This window comes from Takifugu flavidus, chromosome 19, assembly GCF_003711565.1.
Source record: "Takifugu flavidus isolate HTHZ2018 chromosome 19, ASM371156v2, whole genome shotgun sequence".
Classification (NCBI taxonomy): Eukaryota; Metazoa; Chordata; class Actinopteri; order Tetraodontiformes; family Tetraodontidae; genus Takifugu; species Takifugu flavidus.
Window position 1 is genome coordinate 4,063,068 of NC_079538.1, and position 17,885 is coordinate 4,080,952.

The 17,885-nt window shown below is 49.8% G+C and overlaps 2 protein-coding genes across 16 annotated transcripts; one reads left to right on the forward strand and one right to left on the reverse strand.

Annotated features, from left to right (window-relative positions):
* Nucleotides 1-1,029: 1,029 nt before the first annotated feature.
* Nucleotides 1,030-13,684, reverse strand: dtnba (dystrobrevin, beta a). Of its 13 annotated transcripts, none has more exons than XR_008947410.1 (22): nucleotides 13,527-13,684; nucleotides 10,441-10,496; nucleotides 8,704-8,795; nucleotides 8,544-8,624; nucleotides 8,260-8,473; nucleotides 8,106-8,191; nucleotides 7,862-8,016; nucleotides 7,655-7,754; nucleotides 7,254-7,420; nucleotides 6,709-6,833; nucleotides 5,818-5,889; nucleotides 5,559-5,636; nucleotides 5,252-5,339; nucleotides 5,106-5,185; nucleotides 4,804-4,917; nucleotides 3,540-3,636; nucleotides 3,338-3,358; nucleotides 3,050-3,203; nucleotides 2,827-2,916; nucleotides 2,625-2,749; nucleotides 2,257-2,286; nucleotides 1,030-2,132 (listed from the first exon to the last, which is right to left on the reverse strand). XR_008947410.1 is itself a non-coding variant. In XM_057017272.1 (22 exons), exons 3-21 carry the CDS (start codon nucleotides 8,792-8,794, stop codon nucleotides 2,279-2,281), a joined length of 1,911 nt encoding a protein of 636 aa, XP_056873252.1. In that variant the 5' UTR covers nucleotide 8,795; nucleotides 10,441-10,496; nucleotides 13,527-13,684; the 3' UTR covers nucleotides 1,030-2,132; nucleotides 2,257-2,278. The 13 variants fall into 13 exon arrangements, 9 of the variants coding, with proteins under 9 accessions (XP_056873252.1, XP_056873251.1, XP_056873250.1 ...); XR_008947409.1 differs by having other exon boundaries at nucleotides 2,257-2,283; nucleotides 3,050-3,248; XR_008947408.1 differs by having other exon boundaries at nucleotides 3,050-3,248.
* LOC130516292 (toll-like receptor 5) lies at nucleotides 12,702-17,549 on the forward strand. 3 transcript variants are annotated; one of them, XM_057017281.1, is made up of 3 exons: nucleotides 12,702-13,003; nucleotides 14,245-15,151; nucleotides 15,365-17,549. In XM_057017281.1, exons 2-3 carry the CDS (start codon nucleotides 15,107-15,109, stop codon nucleotides 17,243-17,245), a joined length of 1,926 nt encoding a protein of 641 aa, XP_056873261.1. In that variant the 5' UTR covers nucleotides 12,702-13,003; nucleotides 14,245-15,106; the 3' UTR covers nucleotides 17,246-17,549. The 3 variants fall into 3 exon arrangements, with proteins under 3 accessions (XP_056873261.1, XP_056873259.1, XP_056873260.1); XM_057017279.1 differs by lacking the exon at nucleotides 12,702-13,003 and adding an exon at nucleotides 13,641-13,778; XM_057017280.1 differs by lacking the exon at nucleotides 12,702-13,003 and adding an exon at nucleotides 13,807-14,099.
* The last annotated feature ends 336 nt before the right edge of the window (nucleotides 17,550-17,885 follow it).

Below are 17,885 nucleotides of genomic sequence, written 5' to 3' on the forward strand. Positions count from 1 at the left end.
ATGATAAATAGATCCTTTCAGTGTCCAGGGAGGAAGAGCAGGGTGTGATTTAGTGCAGGAGCAAAGATCATCTGTGGACAACAGTTGCTGATGGTGACGAACTAAATGAAGGCGTCACAACAGTCTGACAGGTGCAAGTGTAGACTTTACTCTCCTGTAAATTTAGATTGAATTCACGGACGCTAACTGGATTTTTCTTCTGTTCTTCCACCATCTTTTTCACCGTAACAGCTCATGCGACCAGAGGTAGTTACTAAATAGCACACTGGAATATTTGAACCGTCCCAAAGCAAATGATAAAAAAATCTGAATATCAATCCATCACAACGTGTTTGAAGGTGTACAGACATACTTTCATATTTACACAGTTTCAGATACACTCTCGTGGCTTTGAATTTACATTTTCTACGTATTTAGTGGCGTTGAGCTATGAGGAGCTCTCGCTGCCAGTTTTCGGAGCTATTTTCACATGAGCTACTTTCACATGTTTTTGTCGGGCAGGTTAGTTTTCTGATGGCGCGAGCTGTGACAGGCTGGGACCTGCAGGTGATGTGACACTCGCAGTGAAGGTGGCAGAGGGATTCTGTCCCAAAATTACTGTTCTACTGCATAATTACACATGGTTGTGGGTTCAGATTCATGAAGTGAGTTTTAGACTGCTTCATATGTGCACAGGAGCTACAGGAGGTGTGTGTGTGTGTGTGTGTGTGTGTGTGATGGGGGTATAAACTGCCAGACACTCTAAATGAGCTCTATTCAGTCTATAAGTTATCACCATTGTCACCTTCACACTCAGGAGTCATGACCTCTGGGGAGGCTCATGGGAAAAGTGAGAACTGTTTATCCATACTAATGAGGACACTAAGTCAGACAGAAAGTGGAAAACATGCGGGACAGCTTTCGTCTGTATTTTTGGACGGGTGCCGGTGTGTTTATTTATAGAAACTAGGCTATTACCAAAAAGCAGACTCATAGGGAGAGATGAACGTAACCGTTGTTTACAGCTCAACATTAAATCACACAGAGTCATTTCTAATGAATTTCTGAGTTGTTTAATATAAGGTTACACCAGGAATGAGACACGGAGGAGAGGGCGCAGCAGGCGCCGCTGTCGCGTCGTGGCGTCGCAGCGAGAAGCAACCTGAGGTCAACAGGCAACGTTATTTATTGCAGATGGAAACGGATCAACGCTTTGTCTCACGGCGAGAGCTCCAGGTCGACATCTGCCGATCGGCTTTCAGGACAGATTCATGTCAGGACATGTCTCACACACACACACACACACACACACACACACACACACACACACACACGATTACTTCACATTTGTTTTAAAAAGATACTTTGCAGGGACGAGGGTAGAATTCCAAAAATAGATCACAGTTCTGGCAAAAATTATAGAAAATAAAAAGGATTTCCTTAATGACTAATTATTTAATGACTGATTAAAACAATCGTCCCCCTAACACACTCACAACTCACGCGTACACACCCAGATGTCAAACATCTCCTTGCCGGCTGGATTCTCGCCGCCGTACCGACACTCTCTCGCTGGTTCCACACACGTGAACCGGAGCCGGACTCAGATTAAAGCTTATAGTCTCAGCAGAGTCAGAACACACCACCACAGATCACAACAAATCGAAGCAATAAATACCAAAGCACACAGTGCCCAAACGCTAAACTTGGCGACTCACTTCCTGCCTCCTCTTCCCGGCGTACTAACGTCCTCATACATCCATCTTGAAATGTTCCCGCGCTGTAACCACACAGCAAGTTTTCCTTACGTCTTTCTTTCCGTGGCGTCCGACTCACATACTCGACCCGTTCACGGCTGATAAATGCAGAGCATGCACACACACACACACACACACACACACGGCTACAGTACAAATCAGTAGGTTTTCAGATCTCTGGTTTCGCTAATTATGATCAAATCAAAGGTAGAACTACAGCATCAAACAAACACAGAAGCACAGCTATGCATCAGTAGTGACCGAGTGGCCATTTGGTGTCCAGCATCACCATTGGTTGTCTGGCAGCGCTACAATTCCCGTCATCTTTCAGTGAATATCCAACGCACTTTAATCCCGCCGTTCGTCTGCTTTGGCTGTGATGAAGCGTCACCCAGCCTGAGGAGCGAAAGGACAGAATCCGAATTTGAGCTCGATTGGAATTTAAAACGTTTGATGCTAAAACATCTAAAAGGGCTCCATTGTTCAGGGAATGCCATTGTGAGGACACTGAAACACTCACTGTTTGGTTGATCTGGGACATTTTATCCTGCTGAAGACAGAGAGAATCTGTTAGAACTCCCAGTTTGGGGACAACACCAACAGTACAAGATATCAGCCGTCGATCTCAAAACTGTAACAGTCCGGGGGTTAAATAAGCAGGTTATGTTATTTAGGAATGGTGGGGGGTTAAGAAAGGACACGTGCATCAGAGAGCGTGCGCGTCTAAAGTTTCTAATATAAAAAAATGTGTCCCAACTCCAAAGTTCTTTTACTATGATTGGCTGTTGCCCCCAGGACAAAACACATGCAGGTCCATATTATTAGCAATAATGAAAATAGAGCTAAAAGAACCCAGCGCAGGTTAAACACCGAGTGTTCTAATCTCACGTTGGTCTGATAATCAACAACCAGTTATGGAGACGATCAGCAGGAAAATGTAGGACGACACTGAGAGGTTGCTTCACCTCGGTCCTTCCCGTTCAGCAGTCTCTCCTCTTCCTCCCGGACTTCATCTGGACACAAATGAAAGATTTACCCCCAAAACTGAAATCAAGTGGATGGTGAAAGAGTACGGAATGGTAGCATTTACCAGAGTGGAGCTCTTTAACCAGAGAGGACACGGTGTTGGTGATGGAGTCAGCTGCCACCAGGAGGTCGTTCCTCAAGTTCCTTCTGGGACCTGAGAACAGGAAATGGGACCAAAAGAAACCCACTTATTCTATAGATGTGTCCGTTTCTGAAGCTCTTTACGAATTCTCTAAAAGAAACCAGCTCTGGATGAAGCTGCACACGATTCTTTCCTTGATTCTCACCTTGAGAAAAGGCTTCCTGAACGTCGCCGCCCACCCCGGCGAGGGAATCCTGAGGAGGGTACGCGTGAGCGTGTGGAGATGCAGCACCTACAGAGCGGAGGCTCGATGGGCTCGGTCGAGAGGGGGAGGCGTGAGAGGACCCAGCTGCCTGAGCCTGAGAGACCACAGCAGAACTTTCAGAAACATCTGATGGCTTTGACTGCAGAAAACACGGTTAAAACGGCCATTTTTCACATCTGAACCGCTGAAACTCGCACTGAAAGTCCAGCATAGCGGAGGGGGACTTACTGCCTGCCGCTGCTCCTCATCCTACAGGACCACAGCAAGGGCAGAAACAGAGGGAAAGGAAAAGGATGGAAAGGGAGAAGTCAGGCACAGTCAGAGGTGAGACTAAGGCTGAACCAGTGGAGGGGACAGACACAGGCGGCAGTGGGAGGGACAGATCTCCACCCAAGCAGCCGAAGAACAGCGGCCCTGTGGCGTTCATCACCTTCAGAAGCTTCATCAGTCCTTCCAGCTGCACCATCAGCTCCCTCCTGCTCTCCTGCAGGGACGACATCCTCTGCTCCAGCTCATCTTTTCTCTGCCTGCAAGACACATGCAGCCTCTCTGTTAGCGTGCAAACAAAGAAAGGGGTCAAAGAGATCAAGCTCCTCCAAACCACACGAACAGGACACCTGAAAACAGCGTTAACCAGACAAATCCAATAGACTGGTGTTCCTGTGCAAGGGGCAAAAGGGAAGAATTCCCTGTCAACGCGCTCTCGCTCTCTCTCCCCATGTGAGAAAGAAATAAACCCCAGTTGAGAAAACAGCACTTGCACAGACAAGCCCTCTATTTACCCAAATATGAACTCCACGAACCAGATGGAGACTTGCTGGATCAATACACCAGCGCCTCTAATCACCACTAATGGAACCAGACTGTGATGTGGAACCAGGGATGATTGGAAGGTAAATATAATCAATTAAACTCAGAAAACTTTGATTATGTTTCAGTGAAGATGGGGGGTGGAAATTTAAATGTTAAAGACCCAGAGGAAGGACCATAAATTCCTGCAGGCAACAAAAGTAAAAAATAAAAATAAACCTTGAGGCATATGTCCCGACCCAAAGGCAGCAGCTACATCTTTCATGTACGCCACAGATTAAAAAGGGCATAAACAAGCAAATAAAAACATCGAGTCACACATTATCTTCAGGTTTTGGTGACAAAATCAGCAACGATGGAACTGGAGAGCTCCAGAGGCACCGATGGAAGGACTGGATCGATCACTTGAACCAATTTAGAAGCAAACGTGGGCAGATTGACAACATTGGACTCTGGCGCCCCCTGGCGATAAAAAAAAACTACGACTCCTGGATGAACACGCTGGAAGAGGACCATAAAAATACAGTTTTAACATAAGGAAATCAAAGCTGCTGCATCAAAAGCCCCCCTAATCATTGCTGCAGCTTCCCTCTCTACACATGAACCAAGTCTCTCTTCTGTTTATTAAAGTTTCCCTTCGGAAAAATCTTGCGTTGGAAGGGATTTTGGTGTTGAATTTTCACAAAATCTACAATCTGTCACCGCCATCTGCTGTACAGCGCTCTCCCTCTGTGCAGCAGAACAACACCGCCGTTCTGCTGCCAAATGACACTGTGACACACAACGCAGCAGAGCCGAGGACAAACTTGTTTACGGATATCAGGTCTGCGGCGGGCGATCTGGAATTTTGCTCGGTGGGAACGAGCAGAGGAGAACGTGTTTACCTGAGCAAGCGAAGTTCAGCCAGCAGCGTCGGGTTGGTGCTGCCCTTCTCCGGGCTAGCTTGGCACGCGGCCTCGTGCTCCGTGCGCAGACGCTTGATCTCTGCCAAGATCTCTCTGGGAAATGACAAACGTCCTCGTCATTGTTGCGGCGGAGGCCACAAAGCATGAACGCACGGCTCCCAAAAGGCTTTGACGGACTTTCAAACGTCGTGGAATCTAGCGCGAGTGTGTCCGCTGCTGCTGAATCTCTAACCAAGCTCCAATTTCTGCCTGACGTGACGACGCAACGATGAGTTTTCTACCTGTTTTTACGCTCCAGCTGAGCGATGAGCTCCCGCTTCTGCTTGTTCACATCAAAGTTGATGCTCCGGTTTGGTATCACCTGGAAAACGTTTGGCTTTAGTTAACGCAGGTTAACTGTGTGGCAGGAATCCTCCTCTTGACTCACCCCTGAGCCTTCGGTCTCGGCCAGCCTGGAGGTGTAGCGGGCGATCAGCTTGTGCTCCTCGTCCTGCCTGTTGCGCTCGTCCACAGTGCTGATACACACAGAGGAAACGGCAGCGTCACAGCAGCGCCGCGAGGAGACGACACTTGCGTATGTAGCCGTGGGAATAATGGCGGTGGCAAAGCTAAAGGGGGGTCAATGCAGCCGATGGATGACCTTCCCCGGGTCAGTGAGCAGATTACCAGTCACCCGTTATCAACAGCCTGTCAGTGCTGATGCCCCACCACTGAAGATACCCAACCGCTCCTACCGTGGCGTGCTCTGGAGGCGATCCACATAGGCAGCGATCAGAGCGTGCTCCTCGCTGGCACGCGGGGCGGCTGCCACACTGAGAAGGAGAACATCAGAGCGCGTTGGCAAACATTGTCGTTTCTTACTCGGCCACGTCGCTTCCCTAATAACAGATTAGGTAAAATCCTCGAAGCAGAGGAGAGATGAGCTCATGCTGGCGTCAGGGAGCCCCAACAAACCACAGGCCTTCTCCTTCCTTCTGCTGGGACAGAATTTACCTCTTGGAGGACTCAGGGGCTGGTGAGGACAGCAACATGGTCTCATTGACGTTCCTAATAGGCCGAGAGGGACTGGACCACACACACACACACACACACACACACACACACACACCACACACACACACACACACACACACACACACACACACAGGCAGCCATGTTATCCATAATATAAGGACAAGACAACACACAAAGCTCTGCCTATCAGAGAGCCAACATTCTTTCAGGTGCACACACACACACACACACACCCACACACACACACACACACACCCACACCCACACATGCGCAGTAGCAGTGTCACATGCTTTTGAGTGTAATCGCTCAGTAGTTTTACTAGTCTGAACAAATACAGGCACGGCAGGGAAGTAAAGGAAGGCAACGCGGCGAGCTGAGAGCAGGGTTTTAAAGCGGATCGCGCGACGGCGTCGCTAGCAGCGATACTCACGGGCGCTACGTGCAGCCTCTGTGTGCAGCCCTGAATAACATGCATGTGCTGGCGTTTCCAGGTCGGTATTGACCAGGTTGGAAATCAAACGACGCACAAAAAGAGGCGGAGCGACCGCAGTGGAGGTGGGACTAACTGACATGCAGAAAGCAACCGAGCAGCACCTGTCAATCATTTGCTCATATTATTCATTAACTTCTGGAAAGTCCGACAAGTGCAAACACTGCGATACAGCTTGGGAATCAGCACTACGTCTATGTTTACGTGACGCATCACTGTTGCTCCGTTAGAGGAATAGTGTCACAGTAATGGCACCATTAGTGGAAAACCGCTAAATAAAGCTGCTTTTACTTTATTCCGCTCTTTAAAGTGGACGTTTGATAAGGTCACGTTACAACATTCTGACTAGTTGGTTTCCAATAGTAATCTTTGGTCTTACACAATGTTGGCAAGGTTCAGGGTCCTCTCGGGTTCCTCTGGGTAGACAGGATGTGAGGGGTTCCTGGAGGACACACAGCCCAGAGTCCTGCCGAGGGCCCGACCCAGTTTTGCTGCAGGTGACTTCTAAACACACACAGAGAAACCAAAACCTCCGATGAAACTCTAAAAATGAAACTGTTGCTGGTTGGCTCAACATGGCCTCCTGGTTCTGCTGCAACACTGATTCTTACAGTCATTTTCTACAACCCTCCCATCTCAATGACCTTGGATTTCACAGCCCTGAACACAACTGTCTGACTGGCTGCCGGCGTGTCCTCCCCAGGTTCTCCTGCAGACGTGCGTCTGGGGGTCAGGTGACCTCACTACTCTGGTGTGAATGAGAGCGATGGTTGTTTGTCTCTTATTTTGTCTAAGGCGACTTGTCCAGCTGTACCTGAAGGCAGCGCCAGCCCTTCTTAGTGCTGAAAACGTACTTAAATAAGTGAGGACGGAATAGGACTCCTATAATAACCGATCACAGCATGCGCGCACACGTGCACTCACCCAGGATGAGTGCTCCTTCATCTGATGCTGGTTGCTATGAGAGCCGCTAGCGTTGCCGCGCCAGAAGCAGTTCTGGCAGAGCTGATAACCCCGGCAACGGAGGCAGCGATACCGGAAGCCGGTCATCCCGTTGGTGCGGCAGTAAGAGCAGGAGACGGGATGGAAGACTGGCGGAGAGGCAGCAGAGACAGAACCGGTCAGCAGCACCACGGGTCCAGTTCAATGTAACAAGAGAGAGGAACTTCTAAAGTCTAATCAGGCCCACGCTGTGCAAAGGACTGTTTGAGGGTTAAGGGCGTGGTTTTAATGTTGGGGTTAGAATTGGGTTTAGGTCAGGGAGCTGGGGGAGGCCTCACAAAGATAGTAGAAGTAACGGGATAGGTGTGTGTGTGTGTGTGTACCATGCTCTACACTAGCGAGACGGTGAATGAGAGGCAGCCAGACAAGACACTGCGGAGGATCTTCAAGGATGTCCAGGAACATGTTGACGTTCACTCTCTTCTACATAAGAGACAGAAATCTCAATAAAACTGGAAATAGGTCTCATTTTCCCCCCGATTCTCACTAATGTCCTCAGTAAGTCCGGGGTGAAGACGGCAGAGGGGTACCTGCTGGGGAAAGCACGGCCTGGTTAAGGCGTGCGCGTAGCCGAACGACGGCCCTTCGTACACGGCGGTGGGCAGCTTGAGCGCCTCTCTTAGAAACGCCTCGAACCTGGACTGAACCAGCACGCCGCGGGAGTCGGACACCTGGGAAAACACATCTTCACAGGCAACGCACGAGTCAGTTCCTTCAGATCGTTGGAGCACCTGCTACATCTGTCTGCTGCCGCTTCAAGCTAAACACACTCACAGCGGAGTTTGTCCACCAGCTTCCCGCCGCACAGCGTGGCCAGCATGGCCTTCACCGACAGCGCCGCCAGGCGACTGTCCGGCTCACTGCAACAAACGCAACAATGGCTGAAACAGGGCAAACCCGGTTTAGCCGCTCTGAACGCCACGGTTACCTGTCGACGGCAGCCAGGAGGAACTGAACCAGCAGGGCGGCGCTCTCTCTGGGGTCGATGGTGTGTGTGGTCGGCAGGCGCTTGCTGAGCTGGTTAAAGAGGGAGAACGCCAGGTTCTCCAGCCTGGTGGTGGAGATGATGGCGTCCAGCTCGATGGCGTTCAGCCCGGCGTCTCGGATGGCCTCGATCACGTTGTAGATGTCGATCAGGTGTACTGGGCGGAGACGCAGCGTCAGTCAGGTCAGCCCGTCTCCACGCTTGTGGGTCGGGTCGGGTTTACTCACGGTTGCATCTCTTCTGAACGAATCTGAGTTTACAGGCCGTCCGATACGACGACAGACAGATGGCGTCGAAGTCCTGCTCGCCTGTCATCAGCGACACACACCTCATAAAGCCCCCACCACACACAGACCCCCCCCCACACACACACAGGTTATCACTCACCGAGCTCCACGAAGAGCTGCCTGCCCTCCGCCCCCACCGACGCTGGGATGCCCCTCCCTCGGTCTCGCTGCCCCCCCTCCGCCATCACCATCCTGCAGGTCAGAGTTCAGAGTTGATTAATCAGCTGTTCTCTCTCTCCAGGGTGGAAACCCGGATGTCTGCGAGCGTTCTGAGGAAGCTCAGGGCCTCCAGAGGACGCCGCCGGTGTGTAAAGGAAGACTTTAATGAGAGCAGCTGATGAAACCTGACCGGGGGGGCGGAATTTAGACAACAAGGCAACAGAGAGACAGAGGAGGGGTGAAGGAAGGAAGGAAGGAAGGAAGGAAGGAAGAAAGGAAGAAAGGAAGAAAGAAAGGAAGAAAGGAAGAAAGAAGAAAGAAAGAAAGAAGAAGAAAGAAAGAAAGAAGAAAGAAAGAAAGAAACTTTCTGTCAGGTGACGGATTATGACAGAATTTCAGATTAGTCACCATGGCAACCTCTACAGTATGACACCCTACAAAACTGAAACAGCAATACAGATGCACAACCCCCCCCCCCCCCACACACACACACACACCCTTGTACTTCTATTTAGGGACTCTCACAGACATACTACATTTCCCAGCTCCCCACCCAACTAATCCCTAACCTAAATCCAGTTCTAACCTTGTCCTCAAAACTAGTTCTAAGGCCTCAAACATTTATCTGTAGTTGTGAGGACCAGCCAAAATGTCCTCACTTTGCCTGCAGAATGTCGGCAGTTGGAGTATTGGGAGTATTTGAGTACTCATTACGAAGCAAGTACGAGAAAAACACACACATATACAGTACACCCCGAGGCACGCACGCACACACACACACACACACACACACACACACACACACACACACACACACACACATTCCTGAGAGGATTTAGAAGCTTCCCTTTAGAAGCTTTCATGCTTCATTGAGACAAAACAGCAAAAGATGGATTCTTCCTTTTACTCTCTCACACACACACACACACACACACACACACACACACACACACACACACACACACACACACACACACACATGCAGGGACACGCTCTCTCACAATGTCCTTAATGTTAAAAATGTGTTGACCTCTGACACAGATCTAAACTGTGTAAAAACCTAAATTATAGTGTTATAATAATAATAATGTTGCAATCACAATAAATGTAATTGCTATTTTAAAAGCTTTAAATGTCAGATTAAGGACAGTTTGCTGTAACGGTGATGAAGCAGCAGTGGACCCCCCACGGGGCGCAGCTTTATTTGGCTGTCGTGTCTGTGCATCTGTCTGTGTCTGTTTGTCGGTTGGTGGCTGACACGGAGGAACATTTGCTCTGTGACACACGCTTCCAATTTTAGCTCGAAAAGCTTTGAAGCTACATACTAAGATATAATTACCGGCCCCGTAATTATCTCAAACTACAGCGTCTCAGAGGCAGAAACTACTTGCTGCTGTTGACCCACACACAACAAACAGGAAGTAGCTTTTTCAACTCATTAGGATTTCGGTCCAGCTTTAATTCCAACAGTTATTACAACAGTAATAGCAAATAGGGGTTTGAAAGTGATCTAACTTTACACGTGGACCCTCTTCCTATCCATAATCATCTATGTGCCTCTTCAAAAGCTCGTTTGTCCTGGTCTTATTGGAAAAATAAATGTGATATCTTGTGGATGGATCCCATCTGTGTGTTACTGGCAGCACAGCCCTTCGGTGCAAAGGGTGCAGGGTCGTACCTCTCTGTGTCGGGGGGGTCACACAGGACAGAGGAGCCTCAATCTGGGACGTCTGCCTGAGAGACAGAGAAGGAAAAACACGGTCACTCAATGTCTGCAGACCATAATATTTGGTGTTACACAAGACCCTGCTAAATCAAGGCTAAAGCAGGTTTCAGAAAGGTTTCACTTTCAGTTTCCAGAATTTAACGGTGTGGTGTTGCGCTCGCTTCCGTTTACAGCAGAGCCCAAAGTCCTCTTCGCACCGGCCTGTTTATGGCTGAACTTTGACCTGTTGCTGCAATGTGGCTGCATAACGTGCACAACACTGCCAAATCCAAGAGTTCTGGTGCATAACGTGCACAAAACTGCCAAATCCAAGAGTTCTGGTGCATAACGTGCACAACACTGCCAAATCCAAGAGTTCTGGTGCATAACGTGCACAACACTGCCAAATCCAAGAGTTCTGGTGCATAACGTGCACAACACTGCCAAATCCAAGAGTTCTGGTGCATAACGTGCACACACTGCCAAATCCAAGAGTTCTGGTGCATAACGGCACCTTCAGAACCGGACGTGTGTTTGGACGCCTGGAAATTAGCGACGCTTTAATGTGTGCGAGCACGGTTATCGTGGAAGGAGAAAGGAGATGTTTACGTTCAGGCGTATGCAGAAGTGCTGACCGTGCGCGTGCGGTCGTGCACGTGCGGCATCAGCAAAGACCACCCAACCACAGCACCTGTTCCTGAAGCACTCAGGCACAAACACGCGAAGCTGCGCCTCCACACGGCGCCGTTGACGCCACGATAAAGGCTCTGGCCATGGAAAAGGGTCCGGAAAATAATCCCGATCACTTCCACAAACACTCCCCCCTCACGCTCACCCGGCCCTCGCCGCCTGCGCGCTCAACTCACCGCAGTTCTCTGAGCGACTCCGCTAAGTTCAACGGCACAAGACAAGTGCGCACAGCAGCACCAAAACAGCAGCAGGCGTCAGGCAGGCGAGGTCGTCCTAAAGAGGGGTAAAGGGGTGTTTACCACCCTCTGCAAACGCACGCCACATGACCCTGTTGCCATGTGCAGCTGCCTGCTTCTCTCAGCAGCTGCCCTGACAGGACCTACCTCATCTGTCCACCGGGGGGCCGACACGTACATGCAGAACGTTATGGTGCAGAACGTTATGGTGCAGAACGTTATGGTGCAGCCGTGGGCAGAGGTGACCCCGGGGTGGTTCCCAGAGGACGGGCGTGACCCCGGGGTTGTGCCCAGGCAGCATCGACACGTCTCTGACCATCATAGAGGTTTTTATGGGCCCAGACAGTTGAAGACGTTGTTGAAACTGTCCTCTTTAATATCAACACAAGCACCAGGAAGGATTGCAGATTTTAGGAGGTTTCACAATCCTGAATCTGACTTTAAAGGGTTAACAAGCTAGAAAGGGACTGATGTTGCAAAAAGAGCATGTGAAGAAGAATCGACTTCCTCGTTCTGGGTGACTTTGACGTTCTGGGTGAAAACTTTGTAAATGTGCGGCTCACACATTTTAGCTTTTTATGCCGCTGCTAACATAAAACATCATAAATATCTCAAAGTAGGAGAAAAGCAAAGACAAGTGTCTGAAACGTGGGGGGGGGCACAAACCAAGCAGAGGAACATTGACGCCGCTGCAACAACCACAGATGGAGGCGAAGCGCTGCAGACGCCTCAGCACGGAAACAGAGAGAATCAGTCGGTGACAGACAGGAAGAGGGGGAGGAAAACAGGTGAAAGTTGTTTCTACTGACATGTAAACCCAAAATACCTGTTCATCTCTGGCCCGGCAGACAGGGAGAACCCGTCTGATAGAGCCACGCTGGCTGAGTGGCACCAACACACTGGGACCTGGCACGGGTGGCGATCAGCACACCAATGCTTTAACCCCCCCAAAATGATCTAAAATAAAGGCTGCAGCAGGGTGGCTGCACTGGTCCCAGGTTTCCTCTCCTCTGCTATTATCTTCCCACACACGTGGAGACGGCAACACAATCAGCAACGCTGGAGATCAGCTCAAACTCCTGCGTGCCGACGTGAAATCTGGCGTCACGGAAGCAGAAGGAATCCGTTTAGATAAGACGGCCGTCGGCGTGAAACCTCGGGGGATGTTTGAGGAGACGGAAAAAGACGTTGAAGGAGGAGAAAGAGAAAGAGCAGCAGAGGCTCCGGTGGCAAATGATGCAAAGGTTGTTGGCTTCGTCCCACACTTGCATCTTAGTGCTGAATTAAGACCAGTGTGAACATACTGGTCACCAGTTCAATCAATTCAATACAAGAAAAACAATCCAGGAAAAACTGCCCTTTAACAGGAAGAACCCTTGATCAGGCCCAGGCCCTGGGGGGACCCTCCTGCTGATGGGCAGATGGGTAAAGATGGACTGGAATAGGTTTCTACAGTGCAGAACATACTGATCTAGAACATGTTCTCAAATATCTGCAGACAGCAGCTAAGATAATCCCAGTTAACTTTTTACCCTGTGAAAAGTGCTTAAAGTGACGGTGATCAGCCTTTTGACAGGTTCATGATGCCTCGGTGAATCAGGCTTATTATGGTATGTATCCAGGGACATCTGTTGTGTCCTGATTGTGTTTGAAACCCACATTAATGTTCGGGATAACGGTACCGATTTCACCGTCGACTATTAAAGTTTCCCCAAAAGTGCAACTTTATATCCCGCAGAGTCTGAAACAGGAACTGCAGATTTCTGAACAGAATTTGGTTCCGCTTATTGAGGGGGGACCGACTCCGTTCGGGTCGTTCGTGGGCAGAAGCTGCGTTCCGAACCCACCGGTCCAGCTCAGGGCACCGACATGTAACAGCCCGGACCTCCGGAGCCCGGAGCCGAAGCTGGTCCGACCTGCTCTCACGTTTCTGGGAAGCTGCGCGACATCCGAGCGGCCATGTTGCAGAAAAGTTGAACTCCCTCTTCACCTTGTTCGGCACCAGCAACGTGCTCCTTCCGCCCCAAACGCGCCACGGTCGACGCCGAAACCGAAAAAAGCTGAAAACTCGGCTGGAATAAAAGCTAAGCCGAGTCTCTGGCGGCTCCATTGACGGGGGAAAGTTGTACTCACCGGGCAGGTATCGGAACACTTCCAGGTCCCCGCTCCCCGACACGCGCTTGCTCCGGCTTTGGCGGCTTCTTGGGTTCGGATGGTTCGGCTCCCGGTGCCGTTATTCCCCCCTGAACCCGGGCATGGTTCTCACCCTCCGTGCTGCAGCTGAAGGGTACTATTTTTGACCGGAGACACTCCTCTCCGGAGCCGCGTCCTGCCCCCTCCCCAGCGGTCAGCGCAGCCCACGCAACACCGCCAAAACGCACGCACGTATGCACTTTCCATTTATTATCATCCACTATTCATTTTAATTCCATAACTTTGGCCTTCTGGGGCTTCAGGTTCGCCCCCCCCCCCCCCCCCCCCAGCGGAATTCCCAGTTTTCCCGCTCAGCTGCATCACCAGGAATGTCCCATCGAGTCAGAACCTTGTGGGTCTCCGTCCAAACGTCTCCAATAACCACTGAAGCCCTTAATTAGGCTTCATCACTGTAAACTGTTGTTATCAGCACCCAACACCACCGACAACAACACCACCGACAACAACACCACCGACACACTCAGGACTGTAAGAAACACCGAGGATAAATGTGTAATAATATTAATAATTCTCTACCACCAGGCGTGAATCATAATTTAATGGCTTTTCTTTTACAGTTTGATTAAAACACTGATGTTTGATTGTGTGTGTGTGTGTGTGTGTGTGTGTGTGTGTGTGTGTGTGTGTGATCACACAGGTCTGGTGAATTTCACAACCTCTGCTGAGTTGAGGGGGACAGGTGGCGCCTATATAAGATGGTGCCACTGTTCAGAGGTCATTTCTCCCTGTTGGTTTCAGGATCTCCTGGGATCCCCTGGGATCCACTGGGATCTCCTGGGATCATGTGGGAATCTGCTCAGCAATGGTGGAGACTGTGGCAGCCTGATGAGGAGAAGAACTCGTGGAAAACTACAGAAAAATGCACCTCGCTGGTTCAATTGAGGAGCATTTGTACATGAAGCAAATTCACACACACACACACACACACACACACATCTCTTCTCCTTTGGTACATATTGTGCAACAATGTCACCAAAAGCCACAAAATCAGAGAACTGTTTGTTCAAATGCATGTTTGCAGCTTTATTTAAAAATGAGTCATTACAATAACACCAGTTAATGTTATTGTTAATCACCAGTTAATGTGAACACTGTATACAATAAATATAATATAATAAACACTGTAAACACTCAGCAGTTCATGTGCAATAAAAGCTTCTAAACAGGAAAAATCCAAGTGTCAACATAAAGGGTCCCTTTACACGACTTTAATCTTCTCCATTCTTTGTTGCACATTAGGGGTAAAACCAAGAACACAGATGAATCCAGTGTTATAAAAACTAGAATTTCATGATTTTGCATAATAACAGAGGTTGGGATTCAGCGGTGCTTCCCTAAATATCGTAAATGTGGCAAAAACTTTCAAAATGAAAAAAGTGTTGAAGGGAAATCCCCCCGTGCTTCATGTTTGCACTGACGTCAGCAGTCGGAGATAAAAAAGGCCCGAGAAGCAAATCTGGAGCGACTTCTGTTGTGGATCGGCACCTGAAAACAGGAACATGTGGCTGCTTGCTCCGGCTTCCCTCGTCTGTGTGTTACTGCAGGTAAAAAACGCTGAATCGGTGTTTTTAAAAGAGAAGGTTTCTGCTAAAACCCCTTTAAAAGGCTGCGGCGTTCCTGCAGAACGTTTGAAACTGACCTAAGGAGAAGTTTTAAGGGTTTCAGGGGTCTTTTTTACCAATATTTTCAGCTGAAAATAGACCCGTCGAGCATCAAGTGTTGAAAACAACTGACTGACTGTAGGTTTCCTCCTGCAGCTTCCAGGTGCCTTCCCATCATGCCTCAGTCTGGGCTCCGCAGCATTGTGCTCCTCCAGGAGCCTCGACAGGGTTCCTCCTCTGCCCCCACACGTCACCCACCTCTACCTGGAGATGAACCGCATCGCCGAGATCAACTCCTCCTCCCTCTCGGGGCTGGAGCAGCTCCAGGTGCTGGACCTCGGGAGCCAAATGGTCCCGCTGGTGATCAGGAACGAGGCCTTCAGCAGACTGAGGCACCTGAGGAGCCTGGTGCTGGGCTTCAACAGGGGCCTGCAGCTGGAGCCGAGGGCCTTCGTGGGCCTGTCACGTGTGAAGGTTCTGCATCTCGATTACTGCTCGCTCAACGACTCCATACTGACGGAGAACTTCCTGGAGCCGCTGGCCTCCTTAGAGACTCTGAACCTCTTTGGCAACAAGATAAAGAGAATACGGCCGTCGGCGTTCTTTGCAAACATGACCAAACTGAAATTTATCAATCTGAAGCTGAACAGCATCGACAGAATATGTGAGCCAGACCTGGAGAGTTTCCAAGGGAAGCACTTTGGGGCTCTGGACGTGAGCTCTGCCCGGTTCTTGGGCCTGTCAAGCAAAGGTTTTGACTGGAAGACCTGCGGGAACCCTTTTAAAGGGATGTCCTTTCACACCCTGGACCTGTCCCACAACGGCTTCAACGCTGCTAAATCACAGCAGTTCTTCAGAGCGGTGCAGGGCACCAAGATCTCCCACCTGAAGCTGGCAGGATACCAGGGGAAGGGCTTTTCCTTCAACAACCTGCCTGACCCCGACAGCAGCACTTTCGAGGGCTTGAGGAACAGCTCGGTCCTCACTTTAGATCTGTCCCAGGGCAGGATATTTGCGCTGAGACAGGGGGTTTTCAGTTGGCTCACAGTTGCCACAATCATCGATGTTTCCCAAAACAGGGTGAATCAGATTCACAGGAACGCCTTTGAGGGTCTGGAGGGACGTTTAAAAATGCTCAATCTGTCACACAACCTGTTGGGAGAAGTCTATTCTCACACCTTCGCCTCGCTGACCCACCTGAAGGTCTTAGATCTCTCCCACAACCACATCGGAGTGCTGGGATACGGCTCCTTCAGAGGACTCCCCAACCTGGAGGCTTTGTTTCTGACGGGGAACTCTCTGTCGAGGCTTGGCTTCCCCTCGCCTCTTCCCAAGCTGCAGTACCTTCATCTCAGGGACAACAAGCTGTCGTCAGCGAGCAGTCTCGCCCAGTTTGCGTGGAACATTAAGTATCTCAACATCAAGGAGAACCATCTGACGAACCTGGAGGACGTTCACGTCTTTCTGGACCAGCTGAGAGAGCTCCAGATTCTGCTCTATGGTGGGAACACGGTCAGATGGTGCACCCTCAGCCAGAACGGTTCTGCAGCCGTCGGGAATAAATTACAGGTCCTCGATCTCCACGGCAGCTCCCTGCAGGCCGTTTGGGCTCAAGGACAATGTCTGAATCTGTTTGACGGCCTGGGACACGTAGCCGATCTCAACCTGAGCTCCAACCAGCTGCAGTCGCTTCCTCAGGGCGTTTTCCAGGGCCTTGCCTCGGTGGTAACGATGGACCTCTCGTCTAATGCCCTGACGTATCTCCAGCCTGACGTCCTTCCCCAAAGCCTCAGAAAGCTGTACCTGTCCAACAACTTCATAGCCGCCCCCGACCCCGCGGCGTTCCGCTCCCTCAGCCACCTCGACCTCAGTTCAAACCGCTTTCACTGCACCCGGAACCTGAGGGGCTTCCTGACCTGGCTGAACCAGACCGAGGTCACGTTCCTCAGCCCCGTACACAAGCTCAGGTGTGAATTTCCACTTGGTTGGTACAAAGTTCCTCTGCTGGAGTACGCCGCTCAGTTTGCACAGCAATAATCGTGCACGGCTGATATATTTATGGCATTAGAAAAGCACCAATAAAGGATTTGGTTGTTGCAACATGGGGCTTTCTTCTGAGCTTTTCCAAGAATCATGTGAGAATGATGAAGATGTGTTGGAAAATGTTTACATTCCAGTGTGGATAAATGAAATATCAGGTGTTGCAAAGGTGTTAAATCAAATCTAACCGTTGTTGTGGAATTTTAATAAATGAGAAATGACTGTAAATCATTGTTACCCGGCGGAGATGTTGATTTTGTAGAACATTTAATTGTATGGCTATTAAAGTTCTAAAATCCTTTGTCTGGCAGATTCTGCATTATATTTTTCCAACAGCAGGTGGCAGCATCGCCCAATTGTTGAGACAAGACGCCAAAGTCCTGGTTGGAAAGCACCCGTGCGTGAGCGCGCACGCGCGACCTTTATTTGGAGAATGTGGCTCTTTCTCTATCCAGGAAATGAGATGAAACCACTGTTTGGGGGTTTTATCATGGGGAAAACACAATGAGTTGAAATATTCACCATTATGGCACCAAGAAGCGAGAGCGTGACTAAGTGATGCCAGACGCACGTGCGTCCAGCTGGAGACCTGCTTTTATTTTTAGATCGTGGCATTAATGTTGCATGTAACTTTAAT

Excerpts from the sequence above, each read along its gene's own strand:
- LOC130516292 (XM_057017281.1), top strand. The coding sequence starts at position 15,107 with ATGTGGCTGCTTGCTCCGGCTTCCCTCGTCTGTGTGTTACTGCAG. Across the intron at positions 15,152-15,364 it reads TCGTCTGTGTGTTACTGCAG|CTTCCAGGTGCCTTCCCATC; the intron begins GTAAAAAACGCT and ends TTCCTCCTGCAG.
- dtnba (XM_057017264.1), bottom strand. The coding sequence starts at position 8,794 with ATGGTGATGGCGGAGGGGGGGCAGCGAGACCGAGGGAGGGGCATCCCA. Across the intron at positions 4,918-5,105 it reads CAGCTGGAGCGTAAAAACAG|AGAGATCTTGGCAGAGATCA; the intron begins GTAGAAAACTCA and ends GTCATTTCCCAG. Across the intron at positions 2,917-3,049 it reads TCAGGAAGCCTTTTCTCAAG|GTCCCAGAAGGAACTTGAGG; the intron begins GTGAGAATCAAG and ends TCCTGTTCTCAG.